The sequence below is a fragment of the Peromyscus maniculatus genome, chromosome 5 (genome assembly GCF_049852395.1).
Source record: "Peromyscus maniculatus bairdii isolate BWxNUB_F1_BW_parent chromosome 5, HU_Pman_BW_mat_3.1, whole genome shotgun sequence".
In the NCBI taxonomy this organism is placed as follows: domain Eukaryota; kingdom Metazoa; phylum Chordata; class Mammalia; order Rodentia; family Cricetidae; genus Peromyscus; species Peromyscus maniculatus.
The window spans coordinates 82117317-82133472 of record NC_134856.1 but is presented as its reverse complement, the minus strand read 5'-3'; the positions used below and the strand labels follow the sequence as shown (position 1 = coordinate 82133472).

Below are 16156 nucleotides of genomic sequence, written 5' to 3'. Positions count from 1 at the left end.
ACAATTAATATTCCTTTAAACACTAAACTACATATATTCTCTAAATATCTAGGTTCCATATACTCAAACCAAAACTTTAAAACTCAAACTCAATTTCTTCAAATACTTAAGTATTAATTATAAGCTGTTTTTCAATGTTGAATGAAAGTCACACTTCTAAGCTATCACATTATCCTAAATGCCTTAAGCACTCAACACAAAAAGTCATATACACTTAAATCATAATCATTTTGTAATTTGGATGTATACAAAAGTCAGGGAACAACTGTTCAATTTCTGATTTAAAATTTACCCTCATTATTATTCTACCTTATATTTAGCCTACTTAAAAACAAAAGTCCTATTTTTAATATATATATGTATTTTTTTCATTGTATCTGCATGACTATTTTGTCTGTACACACATATGTACACTATGTGTGCCTAGTGCCTGGGGACAGAGAGGGAGCTGTCTCCTTTGGAACTGGAACTACAGGCATTTGTAGGCTGCCTATAAGTGGGTACTAGGGAGTGACCCTGTGTTCACTACATGAGTAATAAGTGCTCTTAACCACTGAGTCATTTCTCCAGCTTCTACTTTATATTAAATTACATGCATGTGTTTGTCTGTGTACCGGTATATGCATGTGGCCACAGAGACTAGAAGAAGGACATGGGGCTAGAGTTAGGGGTGATTCTGAGTCACTGAAGTGGGTGCTGAGAACTGAATTCAGGTCCTGTGCAGGAGCAGTGTGTGCTCTTAACTTGTGAGTTGTCATTCCAGATCCTGCCCTTTCTTTATTTGAGACAGGGTCTCTATTTAGCCTGGGTCTCACCAGGCCGGTTGGGCAATGAGCTCCAGGGATCCACTTGTCTTCACTCTCCAGCTCTGTAATTTCAAGCACTAAATACCCTATCTGGCTTAGGTTTATTTGTTTTAAGATAGGGTCTCTCTACGTAGCCCTAGCTGTCCGGGAACTCACTTTGTAGACCAGGCTGGCCTTGAACAGACAGAGATCTGCCTGCCTCTGCTTCCCAAGTGCTGGGATTAAAGGCACATGCCACCATGCCTGTTTTGTTTGTTTGTTTGTATTAAAAAATTTTTTTTGTACTTATATTTTGGGGATTAAATGCAGGTACTCTTGATTGCATGACAAGCACATCACAAAGTAAGCTATTTTCCCAGGACCAAGAAAACATTTCAGTGGATCATAAATGGCAGAGGAGCAATTTCACATACTTGGCCTAAGAGTCGTAAATACCAAAAGGGCAAACTAATTATTATGTACAATGAATTTCAGATTTCAGAACTACTCAAGTTGGTAAGAATAAAGCAAAGTATATGAATATTTAGTCAATACAATTGTTTTTCAGATTGTAAAGCCCACAGATTGTTCACATTCAACAATAAGATTAAGATACATAGGAGATCAAAACAATATTTTTCTCAAATTGCTAATTAAATAAAAATGCTATGATCAACCTAATTTTAGTATCTATAAAAACCTTTAATCAAGGGATGTTATAATAGACATATATTAGTTACATTTTCAGCAATAAAACTAAGGAGAAGATCTCTATTAATTAGGAAGTCTTCACTCAAGCTGGAGAGATGGCTCAGCATGGAAAAGCACTGACTGCCAAACCTAATGGCCTGAGTACAACCTCCAAACCTGAGGAGAAAACTCACTCCTACAAATTGATCCCTGAGCTCCACTTGGGTGCTGTGGCACAGGTGTGTGTGTGTGTGTGTGTGTGTGTGTGTGTGTGTGTGTGTGTGTACATATATACAGACTAATGTAATAAGAAAAGCTTTTAAAATATATACTCAATCAAAATATTCTTCTACACATATATCACAAACTTATCTGTTAGAAATAAAAGTAATTACTTCTTCTTCTGGCTCATTTACTTCACTTTCATTTCCAGACTGTTCTTCAGTTTCAGCTCCTCCTTCTTCTTCTTCTTCATCCTCTTCAAGATTGTCCCCTTCTGTCATAGAATCTTTGGACTCTTTGTCATTTACTAGGCCTTGAAAACAGGACAAAAGTAGAAAAATACATTTAGAAAGATAAATGCTATACTATTGCTTTTATACCACGTCACATAAAAAGTATGAATTAAATAATAGCCATTTTCTCAGAATAATCAGAATCGAAAATAATTGTGAGAAACACTGTAAAAAACTGTACATTTCTAAGCCACCAGACTAGAAAAAAAGAAAATATGTATATATACCTCTTTTCTTCTTTCTTATAGCTTCGAATACTTAAAAGATTATCCTGTTTAAACTCAGTCTCAGACATATATAGAACTGACCCCATGCCCACACTCTACAAATAATAGTTCAACAATCTCTAAGACTACAAAATAAATAAGTGAGTAAAAATCATGTCACTTTAATGGAGAAATTACATTTGGCTATCAATCTGAATACATTTTTGTTTTGTTTTGTTTTGGTTTTTCAAGACAGGGTTTCTCTGTGTAGTTTTGGAGCCTGTCCTGGATCTCGCTCTCGCTCTGTAGCCCAAGCTGGCCTTGAAGACACAGAGATCCACCTGCCTCTGCTGGGATTAAGGGCGTGTGCCACCACCGCCTGGCTCTGAATACATTTTTAAGAGGAAAGAGGCAAAAGGGCATGACAGCTTTGTTATAGAGTTTAAGTTTTTCTTTAGTAGCAGCATTTTCTCCCTCTGGGACCTTACAGGCCCACATCTTTCCCTTCCTGTGCACGCACTTCTCCATCTCACAGTGCAGCTCTTCCTCATACTGGACTGAATTCCAACCAACTGTCCTACTTTGAAGATACACATGACATAGGCTTATCCGACCTATTTCCCAACTCTTTCCCACACCTTGCACAGAACATGTTGTCTTTAATGTTGTTCATCCACCCACTATCCTTTCCAATGGAGTATAATGGAATATGCTGCTTGAAATCTCATCTGTTCCTCCAATCTGCTGTAAGATTATCTACTGCCTGTTCCTGAAGCACATGTTGATGCTATGATATCTTACTTCTTTTCTAATTCCATAAATGTTGCATAAGACCATTAAGGACAAAGAACTTAGTTTACATACTTCAAATTTATAGCAGAGGCTATAAATTGATAATATAATAGGTATTTAGTAAATAAATTCTAGTTACAGAATTTTAGTGAAATACAGGAAGAATTACTGGTAATGTGTATTATTAGTCTTCTCATTTTATGAATACTGAATGTGAGAGTTTGAATAACTAGACAAATCAGTAACAAGAGAAATTTACTCTAGTTCTCCAAGCCTAAGTAACTGGTGAAATTATACAAGTACCGAGAAATTAAAGTACCTATTTTCAGTCTGGATGGAAAAGGAGAATAGATGAACGAAGCTCAGAAGTATCTGTTTTTTTTTTTTGGTTTTTCGAGACAGGGTTTCTCTGTATAGCTTTGCGCCTTTCCTGGAACTCACTTGGTAGCCCAGGCTGGCCTTGAACTCACAGAGATCCACCTGGCTCTGCCTCCCGAGTGCTGGGATTAAAGGCCTGCGCCACCACCGCTAGAAGTATCTGTTTTTAAAGTGAAATTGATACTGAAGAAAAACTGATGGTGTCTCAGGTTACCTTTCCATTAATAAAAGTATTTACTTATTGCTTACTATCTTTCATACATAAAAGTTGCAGATTTTATGCATGTATATGTTTGATTCTAAAATATTTATTTATTTGTGTATGTGTATCATGTACATGGCATGAGTGTACATTGTGTGTGTATCATGCCATGGCATGAGTGTGGAGGTCAGAGGATAACCTGCAGAAGTCAGTTCTCTCCTACCATGTGGGTTCCAGGAATCAAAGTCAAGGTCACATTGGGTGGCAAGCATCCTTACCTGCTGAGCCACCTTGCAGACCCCTAACTAGATTTTAAAAATAAAATACTTGGGGGATGGAGCACTGACTGCTCTTCCAGAGGACCTAGGTTGAATTCCCAGCACCCATATGGCAGCTCACACCTGTCTGTAATTCCAGTTTCAGGGGACCTCACACCCATAGCAAAGTACCAATGCACATAAATAATATTAAAAAAAAATATGTGACTGATAATTATCAAAGGCAAACAATGTAAAGCCTGGAGTTTACAATCAAAATGTTATCAGTAAACATATCAACACAGTGATAACTTATGTGATATGAAACATTATCACATTATTGTCTTCCCTCCTTTAAATATGCATCACTGAGAAAACATTATGTAAGCAACTGTTTTGATACTCATGCTTCCAAAGTATCAGGAAAAATAATATTATTTCTAACATTTGCATTTGTACTGCAACAAAGCTTCAAAAATAATTTGTAAGTACTGCCTTTTGCATTTGCTCAACTATGTAAGAATGATCAAACTCCGAATACCTAGGAAACTGTCAATGTAAACAATATATATGAACCATATAAAGGATATATAGATAACAAAATGTAAAATACAGACAAAATTTAGAATATTAAAATGTTAGAAGTATATTTGGGGAACAAAATAAAATACATTTTATCTTTCAAATTCAATTGCTTGATAACTCAGTTTTCTTGCTCACCACAGGAGTGGTAATAGCTACAATGCCTCTTTTCAGGTCATTTAACTTGTATTTCTCTGCTTAGCTGAAGTTATTCTCCATATATTTGGAAGTCATTAGAGCATGTGTTTTTATTTTTGTTTTTTTGTTTTTTGTGGGTTTTTTTGTTATGTTTTTCGAGACAGGGTTTCTGTGTAGCTTTGGAGCCTGTCCTGGAACTCGCTATGTAGACCAGGCTGGCCTCAAACTCACAGAGATCCACCTGCCTCTGCCCCACAAGTGCTGGGATTAAAGGTGTGTGCCACCACCGCCCAGCTAAGAGCATGTTTTTTTTGTTTTGTTTTGTTTTTTAATCCTGTCTTATATATTAACTGGTGCTTTAATTTGAGCTTTGTTGGTCAAAAATAACACCTGAATCATTCTGGCAAACAAATCATACACATTAAAACAAACTTTCTTGGTTTACATTATGTCATATTCATTTACCTATCCTTACAGATGCTATTCTATCAGTTTGCCTGTGCAGTTCATATAAAAGTGGTAATAACCTGGCATAGAAATAATTTTTCTCTTAATTTCAAATTGTATAAAATGTGTGCATTTTGTGGGTTTGTTATTTTGTTTTTCTGGGACAGAGTCTCCCTTAATATTCATACTGGCTTTTGACTCTTTGCCTCTGCCTTCCAGGTGCTGAGAGTACAGGTGTATATGCCACTGGACCACATATATGAAAATTTTCTTTTCTTTTTTTTTTTCTTTTTTTTTGAGACAGGGTTTCTCTGTGTAGCTTTGCACCTTTCCTGGGACTCACTTGGTAGCCCAGGCTGGCCTCGAACTCACAGAGATCCGCCTGGCTCTGCCTCCCGAGTGCTGGGATTAAAGGCGTGCACCACCACTGCCCGAATTTATTAATTTTGGGTACATTCTTCTATAGTTTTAAAATGGAAACACTAGTACTAGATGATTTTAAGCCTTTAGAAAATAAATATTCAACCCATTTGGTTCACTGGTTTTCTTTATTCTATTTTCAAGAATCTGTATTCATTATATGCTGAATTGCCTTATATTTAATTAGAATTAGTTTTAGACCTTTAATAGTTTTTGGCTTTGTTTAGAATTTAAGAAATATATTCTTTTGCTTTAAAATATATTTTTATTAATATGACTACCTTATTTTCTTTCTTTCTTTCTTTCTTTTTTTTTTTTTTTTTGGTTTTTCAAGACAGGGTTTCTCTGTGTAGCTCTGGCTGTCCTGGAACGCAAACTCACAGAGATCTGCCTGCCTCTGCCTCCTGAGGGCTGGGATTAAAGGCGTGCGCCACCACCACCTGGCTTGAATATCTTATTTTTGCTTCTCTCATTTCTGTTCTTTGCAGTACTAGTTTGGAACTTCCAAAATAAAATTAAATGATAATCATTTTGGCTTTTTTTTTTAAATTTTCGTAATTTAAAGAAAAATATCTTAGCCCCCTTTTCTTTTTATGTACCTAAAGAAACTAAAGTCACTTTTAAAAAAATAACACAATGATGTAAAATTGGGAAAATCTTAGAGTCAAAGAATAGAATTAAGTAATTAAGGCATATCCAAACAAAGAAATATAATCTATTAAAAAAAAAAAAAACAAAGATTTAAAAGAAGTCCAGCTAGAAAACTACAAAAACCATGAAAAATTAAAAAAAGGAACACCAATTACATTAACACATCCTTCTTTCTGAATGCAATACAGGTGATTTTCTTTGTATTTTCAGAATTACTGCCATAAACATTATCTACGATAATACACTAAATAGTTTAAAACATTAAAAAATAATTTTAGTATTCCCCACTAGCTTCACTCTTTGTACTGCATACTATAAAACTAAAATGAGGTGTTTCCAGGTGCTTAAAGACAAACAATGAAAGGCAAAAAACGCACGATGCTATGGTCTATCAACAGAAAGCGTACTTAAAAAATATTCTCTGCAAACAACCTCTACCTTTTATCTAACCTCTAAAACCAGGAGGAAAATGGAGACAACTTGGGCACAGACCCATCTTAAGTGCCACCATCTTTAGAGTTTCAAACCATAAATAGTGATTCATTTTTCCCTCTTCAGGCTCCTCATAGGAAGGTCAAAGTCTTTTACTCTTTATTTTACAAAAACAACAACAACAACAAAACAATCTTTTCTCTCTCCTTATGTCCCTATATACAGTTGAACCATTTATGAAAATTTCTGGGCCCTAGGCTGCATCTTAACAATTTCAAAACATACAGAGAATGTGGATACTTAAGAGATAATGCTATGCCTGAAATGATTGTTTATGTAATTGAAAATCTGAAAAGAAAAAGAAATTGGGTAATCTAGGTCAAGACTGAAAAGCCAAGACTCATCCTAGGTCTTTGTGAGGTGAGCAATATGACAAATCAGTACTTGCACAGTCAGTGGCAAGCATAAGCATATTCCCCAAATGAGGATTTACCTTGGAGATAGCAAGTTTATCAATATTCTGGATGCCTGGGGTAAGGCAGGGACTATTATTTATGCCTTTATTTTAAGCTGGTTCTTCAGACATGTAACACAATAAAGTAATAGTGTAAGTGTAACTGAAAGTAAAGATGTGCATGAACATACCAAGCACTAATGAGAAATAAAATAGCTTTACCAACTGAAAACTTTGAAAGTACAATAAAAGATGATACAGAAGAGCTATTAGCATGTAAACTAGGTTGGTATGACTAGAGCTTGTACTTGTTACCTGGTGACAAAACTAATATACTGCTATATTCCCTGGGGGTGACATTCAAAGGTTAAGTCTTCTGTAGCCAACTCAGAGGGATAAAGAGAACTATACAGATAATCTTATAGCAGCACATTTTCTCTAGACTCAGTCAACTCCACTAATGAATGAGATATGAAATTTTGTAGAGTTATTCCAAACTCCAAAGCCTGTGTGTTCTCAGGAATAACAGCAGCTAAAAATACACTATACATATGAGACACTTTCATCCAAAGGTTTGATCAGAAACCAGAGTCTAAAATTAAAAGCAGTTCACAAAACTGTATTTTTTCTTCACTATCACCTGCTTTAAGTCCTGCTTGACCATTTTATTTCAATTTGAGATCACTTAGTAAAACTAACTAGGTAACAAAGGTCTCACCTAACCCTATTATGTAGTACTCAACATCAAAGACACAAGGTATGCAAATACAAAACTCTGACTGGAAACATTACAAAACAGACTATAGACAATCTAACCAAATCCCCTTCATTTTCTCTCTGTAATGAATTGCTTACCTAGTTTTATTAAGAATTCTCGTTCCAAGTCTTGTACCTGCCTGATGGATTCTTCCAGAGAATTACAGAGTTTGATCTTTGGTCTTAGCAGTTCTAGTGTATCACTGATCATGTAATCTATATCAATAGGAAATGGATGGTCTTTTGTCCAAACCTCCAAACTTTTCTTCCACCAAACATAACGCTGATAACAAATGAAAAATAAATTTAGCTATAAGAAATTAGTAACAAAAATTTAAAATAGTAAGTTGTATTGTGATGTTACCTAGTTATAATAACTAAGTTACAAAGTTGAACAAGAAACCTATACTTTTTGTTAAAGGTCAACAGCAATGACCCTACTTCCAATTATTTTCTCTTATCTATATAATTTTTGAACCAGTTGTTGACTTTAGTCTAAACATTTTTTATTCTGGCTGTCATAGGTTTGAAAAAAAAAAAAAACAGACATGGAGAAACTATAAACAAAATGCCAAATACACTTTCAGGTACTCTGAAACAAAGGTAGAAAACCTACTTCCATACCCCAGAGTTGATACATTTAACTTTATAAAAGCAGATTTGATACCACAGTTTTGATAAATTCTCATTATTTTTTCTATTGCTACTTACTTCAATTTTTTTTTTTAAAAAGTCTATTAAAGTATTTGAGGATAAAACTTTTTGAAAAATATAAAAATAAATTATGAACATTTACTAAGCAGCTACTACATACACAATAAGTAGATATTTTCCCTCTATACTAGTGTGTTCCCTCATCCTACCTTGTTCTTGTTCTAATTCCTAATATATATTAACAAGCAGCACAATCTAAGCATATGTATTTTTATGAGTTTTATAAAAAATATAAATATATATTTGGTAGCACGTGTTATGGGTGCTTCAATCTTCCCTTCACCTCCTGGCCTAGGCTCTTGCTATTCAAAGTGTAGCACTCACCAGGAAGCTTACTGAAATGTAGATTAAACTCCAACCATCTTAGTGATGTCCCATATAATACACATGCACTTGGAAGTTCAGCATTTTCCAGCTGATCCTTCCTACCTTCCTTCTAAAGCATAACCTGTACTCTATTTTAGTGAGATATAACAATCTCATCACAGAGGACTGACATTCTATATTCTAGGCAGAATACAATAATCTCATCTGAAGCCTAACTCATTTCAAACCCTCAGTCCTTACATATATCTCTGCCACATTTTTCTGTCAAAATAACTTGAAAAACACACTTTTGTTAATTTTCAGTTCTGGGTATATCTGAGTAGCTCTTTTTTCTCTGAAGCTGGAATAGCAGATGTCAAACAAGGATTCTCTTCTCAAAGAGATTCTACCTTGGATATTAATACTTATAACCATCTCTTTTGAGCAAAACTCGGGTATTTAATATAGACATCTCCAGTTTAAGACAGTCCTTCTATAAAACAGGGACTTTTACCCTCAAACCTATAAACTCCTTTCCTCATTTCTTGCTCATAAATTTGTAAAATAAGGCAGAAGGTATAGGAGTATGAGAAAGTTAAAATGAAATTCCCCAACATTATTTATTCCCAGATCAATCCTAGCTACTATGTGGATACATTTCTGATGCCTCAAGTTATAACACTTCTTTCTTCTCAAGAGATAAACTGCTAACAACTGTGGTTGGATAGAATCAAATACTATTGATATTTACTCAGCAACATCTTAAGCACTTGATGATGAGCTGTCCTTTCTAATTAGTACTTCTTATTGTATTTTACAGGAAATGATGATTGAAGTATATGCAACCAACCTAGAAATTAACTTCTGTGATACAAAATTTATAGAAGTTGTACAATTATCCCATATTTGTATTGAATTTAATTTACATCATACTTACTCTAAATCACCAATTATGAAATAAATAAAAATAAATATGAAAAGCACAACCCAAGAGTTTACTAATAAAAACATTTGCTTTTTGCATTATAAATGCTTACGTGATCTGCTATTTCTTTAAATAGGTAAGTAAGTAAACAGGTAAGCAGATAAATTGGATCTTTTAGAAACAAGCATTTTGGATATGAACTAAGACAAGAGAGAAGAATATTATCAAGTTCCAAGTAGCTGGTTGTGGCACCGTACATCTATGATCCCAGCACTTGGGAAACTGGGGCAGGAGGATCATGAATTGAAGGCCAGCCTGGGTTACATGGTTACATGGTGACACACTTTCTAAACAAACAAACAAACAAACAAACAAACAAACAAACAAACACCCCCCCAAACCCTCAGGCACTTTAAGAATTACTGTATCAAATACCATAATGTATATATTATGCCAAATTCACAATCCATACAATTCTCAAAATTAGCAACCAATCATTATCAATGATAAATGCTACAAAAATTAGATTGTGTCTGTGTATGAATCCATCATACAATTTAAGGTCTCTACAATAAATAAAACCTAATTATGAACATATATAAACAATATATCATTTCTTTGCTAAAATTTCTGTTGTATATTCATTCAAAGCTACCAAATTGCATATTGTGCTTACATACCTGAAAATATACAAGGAAGCAGTCAAGTTTTCGTTTACTGGAGCCTCTGTCAAAGTACTGGCCACAGGTATCCAAAATAGTGCACACTAGTCTAATTCTGAATAGATGCTCAGGAGGGTCCAGTGAACTTGGAGAACCATCAGGGTTGACACCAAATGAAGTAAAAGAATAAAGAGTTCTGAAAATAACAGCTGATTCCACCATTCTGTAATTATAAAGTTCTCCTAAGAACTTGGCACTACTGATACGCCTCTGGTTAAATTTAGGTTGATTAACCTGAAAAACAAAAAAAACACCCCACAGGTTTTCACTGAAGAGTAGCAATATTAACTGGAGGGGTTAATTCTAACTTAATAGTATCAAGTATTCAAAGAACATCCAACAGAGAAATGAAGACACTTTCCTTACTCCTTGCCTAATAATGTGGCCACTTTTAAGTATCCTGTCACTTTCTAAGCATATAAAGAACATGTTAGATATTAAGTTGAATATTAAGCTATCATTAAATGAACTTTTTCTTAATAGTTACACTATAATTCTTCCTATCAGCCCATTCAACCTGTTTTCTTTGTAACCTATGAATCAAGAAACATAAGCACCTGGTTATGTAAGATTTATATTAAAAGGAAAGTACTTAAAGAAAATTCCTATAATTATTGAATTTTTTAAATAATAAGCTTATAGATTAAGTTGAGTCTCAATAGTAACATAGAAATAATGAAAATTTAGTATAATCTGACAAAATAAGCTTAAAAGAACTTCAGAAAAAGAATGAAAAAAATACTAATGATTGTCTGAGGTTGTAGCAGGAAATTTAATACACACATTTACTCATAAGTAACTCCCAAGGAGCAGCAAATGATTTAATGCAAGAAAGGAATAGTTTTTCTTTTTTATTATTTCTTTATTATTTTTCTTTTTCTTTGTCTTTTTTTATTTATTTTATTTTATTTTGGTTTTTTCATGACAGGGTTTCTCTGTGTGGCCCTGGTTGTTCTGGAACTCACACTATAGACCAGCCTGGCCTCAAATTTACAGAGATCCACCTGCCTCTGCCTCTTGAGTGCTGGGATTAAAGGCCTGTGCCACCACTCCCCAACTCAAATTATTATTTTTAATAGTAGGATTTAGAGACTATTTATGTTCTCCACAAATTCTGGTGACTATAAAAGAAATCTGTTACCTCCATTCCCAATCGAATATCTTCGAGTACTCCATCCACAACATGGATCCCAACATCCTCCTGGTAGAGTACTAGTCCTGCTAAGAGGTTAGCTACACAGTGAATGCTATTGTATTTCACATTCCAGATATTTATCATACAACAAATAACATAGTCTTTCACTTCTTGGTCTTGCCAGGGCAACTTTCGCATCTGTCTCAATACCTACATGAAGAAAATATTGCTTAAATTATTAAGTATGTATAATAATTCAAGTACTTTAGCCTTATTTTCATGCAGAGGGACAGAACTTTTAAAATCTGAAATAGTTCAGTTTTCTTACTTTAGAAACGGGTAAAAAAAGATTTATTAATTATGAAAATGTATTATCAATATTCTCTAAACCTTTGCATAACTTCCAAAAATTCCTAGAGTATTTAGGTTCTTATGAGATGACTTAGTAGTTAATTACATGGCATATACACACATAAAAAAATTTAAATGTAATAAAAAATAATCAAACTAACAGTATACAAAGACTCAGCTCAATGAAAGAAAAAGGCCAAAGTTTGCCAAAATTAGTGTTCTCTTATACCTTATTTGACATAAATAATCTTATTTTATAAAATAAAATTCTAACAAAAACCTCAAGTTTAGACCAATGGAACAGAATGGATGACCTAGAAATAAATTTGCACAAAAACACACATTAGAGAACAAAACCAAGGACAGCCTTTTTCAGCAAATCATACTGAATATCCACTAGGGAAAGAATGAAACTAGATCCATCCGTCTCTCTTCAGAAAAATCAATTTAAGATGGATTAAAGACGGTAATGCAAGACTGAAACTTTGAAAGTGCTAGAGGAAAACAGAGGAAACATGTCAACACACAGACACAGGAAAGGCCTTCTTGAAAGGACTATGTAAGCATAAGAAATAATCTCAAAAATTAGCAAAGGAGTTGTGGAAAAAAAAATCACCAGAGTGAAGAGATAGAGGGAATGCGAATTGAATATTATTGTTTAGTTAAATACTGACAATATCTTCTAATCAATAAATAAATTAACAGGAAGAAATACAAATGGCAATAAATATGTGAAAAAGTATTCAAAATACTAAGCCATCAAAGAAAGACAAATTAAACTACATTATGAGTCCATGCTACCCCAATCATAATGACTATCATCAAGAAAACAAATGACAACAAATGCTGGTAAGAATGTAGGAAGAGGACTGGAGAGATGGCTCAGAGGTTAAGAGCACTGGCCGTTCTTCCTGAGGTCCTAAGTTCAATTCCAAGCACCACATGGTGGCTCACAACCATCTGTAATTTGATCTGGTGACTTCTTCTGGTGTGTAGGCAGAATACTATATGCATAATAAATAAATAAATCTTTAAAAAAAAAAAAAAAGAATGTAGGAAGAGCCAGTGGTGGTGGCACATGCCTTTCATTCCAGCATTCAGGAGGCAGAGGCAGGTGGATCTGTGAGTTCAAAGTCAGCCTGGCCTATATAGTAAGTTCCAGGACAGTCAGGACTATGTAGAGAGACCCTGTCTGCATGAAAAAAAAGAAAAAAAAAAACAGAAGAGGAAAAGAAGAAGGAGAAGAGGAAGAAGAAGAGGAAGAGGAGGAGGAGGGAGAGAAAGAGGAAGAAGAGGAAGAGGAGGAAGAGGAAGAAGAAATGGAAGAAGACAAAGAATAGGAGGAAGAAGAAGAAAGAAGGATGAGGAGGAGGAGGAAAGATAAGAACCCTGCATCACAACTGGTAGGAATACTAGTATAGCCACTATGGAAGTGAATGTGGATATTCTTCAAGAAAACTAATAACAGAACTACTATCATATAACCAAATACACTACCTGGGTATATATCTAAAGTATTCTAAGTTACTATACCACAGAGATACCTGAACATCCATGTTTACTGATGTACTTTTTACAATAGTTTAAGTTATGAGAATCAATAAAGATGCCCACCAACAGAGGATGAATAAAAAAATGCAGTACACAATGGAATCTTACTCAACTGTAAAAATGAAATTAAGAGGCCGGGCAGTGGTAGCGCATGCCTTTAATCCCAGCACTCGGGAGGTAGAGGCAGGTGGATCTCTGTGAGTTCAAGGCCAGCGAGTTCTAGGAAAGGCGCAAAGCTACACAGAGAAACCCTTTCTTGAAACCCCCCCCCCCCAAAAAAAAAGAAATAAAGAAAGAAAGATTTTAAGAGATTTGTAGGAAAATAGAGCTACAGATCATTATGTTAAGCAAGGTAAGTCATATGCTCAGACATATATCACATGTTCCCTCCCATGTGGACTCTTAAATTTAAATTTATGTGTGTGTGTGTGTGTGTGTGTGTGTGTGTGTGTGTGTGTGTGTGTGTGTGTATTGTAGGATACAAAATATAAAGAAAACCTGGGGGATGAAGACATAGATGAAGGGGAATCGAAGAGTAAGGGAGGGTAAAGGAATACATGAGATGAAAGCAGAAGAGACTAACGGGAGGGCAGAAGGGGATCAAGAAGACAAGAGGGCTTAGGGGAGGGTAGGAGTAGGGAAAAATATAATGACACATTATGTATGAAAAAGCCATAATGAGACTCATTATTTGATAACCTTAAAAAATTTAAAAATCAAGTTGGGGAACAGGCTCAGCAATGAAGTGCTTGCCATGCGATCATGAGGGCCTGAGTCTGATGCCCCCAAAGTCCACATAAAAAAAGTGTGGCCAGGCATGACCACACCCTCCTGCAATTCCAATGCTGGAAAGCAGGGACAGGGAGCTCCCTGAAGTTTGCTGACAAGCCAGGAAAGCTGAATTTGTGAGTTCCAGGTTTAGCAAGAGAAAACACCTGTCATTAACCTCATGGCCTCCACATGCATGTGCATACACATGAACACACACAACATGTATACATACACACATACACAAATGTTTCAAGTCACTTAAGAGAGAGGATAACCTCCGTTTCCTTGTGTGTAAAATGGTAAATAATAAAAGTACTAACACTTATTTCCTAGTTCACAGAATTAAACTAGTTAACATATGTGCAGTGCATATTGAAGTATCTGGTAAAATAAAAATGCTCTATATGCTAGTTTTACTATTTCAAAATTTCTTAGAAACAAGATAATCAGCAGAGCTCTCCCTGAAGACAGACTGTTTCCACTTTTGCTATGGAAGAAAACAGATACCACTAGCAGATTGTGAAACAGTCCTTTCATGTCTATCTGCTTTCTGTAACCATCTTTCAAGTACTGGGCACGCTCTCCTTATCACTTTCACTAGAAATGTCATCACTTCTTCACAATGGAAGCTTTTAATTCTTTCCATTCTAAAACTGTTTTAAACAACTCTGAAAGACAGCTTCAATTTTCAAAGATGTAGTCATTTCTTATCACTTTCTACCCTAAACAAAAAGGAGCTCAGCACTTTATAATGTGCCAACTTATAAAGTTAACAAAGAAACATTCTGTCCATTGTAGAAGTAAAGTTTTTAACAAGGTAACCACAACAATTAAGGTAAGTGATTCTTAGCTTTTTCTGAAGGAAAAAAAAAATCATCCTGCTGGGATCCTCTCCAGAAAAAAAATAGATATCCCAAATTGTGAAATTTCAGAGGGATCATGCACCAGTTACCTGTCTAGCATGCACAAAGCCCTGGTTACCACCAGCACCCCTGCAAACACCAAAAACAAAAACACAAAAAGAACAACAACAAAAAAGATAAAAAGTTTTAAATATGTACAGTATCACAATTAAGTTTAAAAGTGAAACATTTTAATGATAAAAAGTTATATAAAATATAAAACACATGTCTTAAATATTCTGTAGCATCAGATGAATTCTTTCCAAGGATGACTTAAACAAAATCATTCATACTAGAACCCTGATCAACCCCTACCTGTTCTAGAATATATATAAGTGCAGCAGAATCACAAATTTCAAGGCAACTATTACTAAATGATCTGATTCAGATTTTACCTTCTCAGTAGTGACCTTAGAGAGATCCTTGTACAGAAGTTTGCGGACATACTCCTGAAGAGGAGGACGTTTCTTTCTCACTGTCTTTTCAGCTGGAGGTGGGTTGCAGTAGTAGTATGCATTCTCAACCATTGTAACATATCGTGCATCAAGATGCATTGCTTGTTTCTTTCTCATCATTTGCTCCTAGAAGAAAATGTCTAGATTAACCAAAACATTCCACAATGCACGAAATAAAACCACTTACCTGCTCTGAAAAGGCAATGGTATAGAGACTAAAAATTCTGATGAGGACGAGACCTTTCCAGTCACACTTCAAGCTGAAGCTGAGCACACTAAGTTCTAAGACCGTGGGGGATAATAGTTTTCTTGTCTGGAGAGATATTCCAGATTAAATGGTATAATACTGGATGGCATAAACTCTGAGAAGGTATTTATAATCAGTTACACACAGATCAGCTCAAGTCAGAGTTGCACTTTTATTTGATTCTTATTCCTTAATTTCACTTACACATTTGAGCCTTACACTCCTTAGGTTAATATAGGCTTGCATAGTTATAGATTAAGTCATATTTATAGCAGTACTCTTTTACTATTTTATGGGGTACCATCTAAGGCCAAGTAGTCATGAACTAGTATGTTCTAAAAATTGTAGCAGCACAATAGTTTGCATCCTGAG

At 34.9% G+C, this 16156-nt stretch overlaps 1 protein-coding gene across 12 annotated transcripts in view; it reads right to left on the bottom strand.

Moving 5' to 3' along the window:
- The window catches only part of Upf2 (UPF2 regulator of nonsense mediated mRNA decay), a 122634-nt gene that overhangs the window by 25493 nt on the left and 80985 nt on the right, over positions 1 to 16156 (bottom strand). For all 12 annotated transcript variants that reach the window (XM_076572766.1, XM_076572769.1, XM_076572767.1 and 9 more), the window contains 5 exons: positions 15478 to 15663; positions 11514 to 11717; positions 10331 to 10606; positions 7805 to 7988; positions 1871 to 2010 (listed from right to left, as the gene is read on the bottom strand). In XM_076572766.1, the coding sequence (XP_076428881.1) occupies positions 1871 to 2010; positions 7805 to 7988; positions 10331 to 10606; positions 11514 to 11717; positions 15478 to 15663 (990 nt within the window). The remainder of the gene's footprint in view (positions 1 to 1870; positions 2011 to 7804; positions 7989 to 10330; positions 10607 to 11513; positions 11718 to 15477; positions 15664 to 16156) is intronic.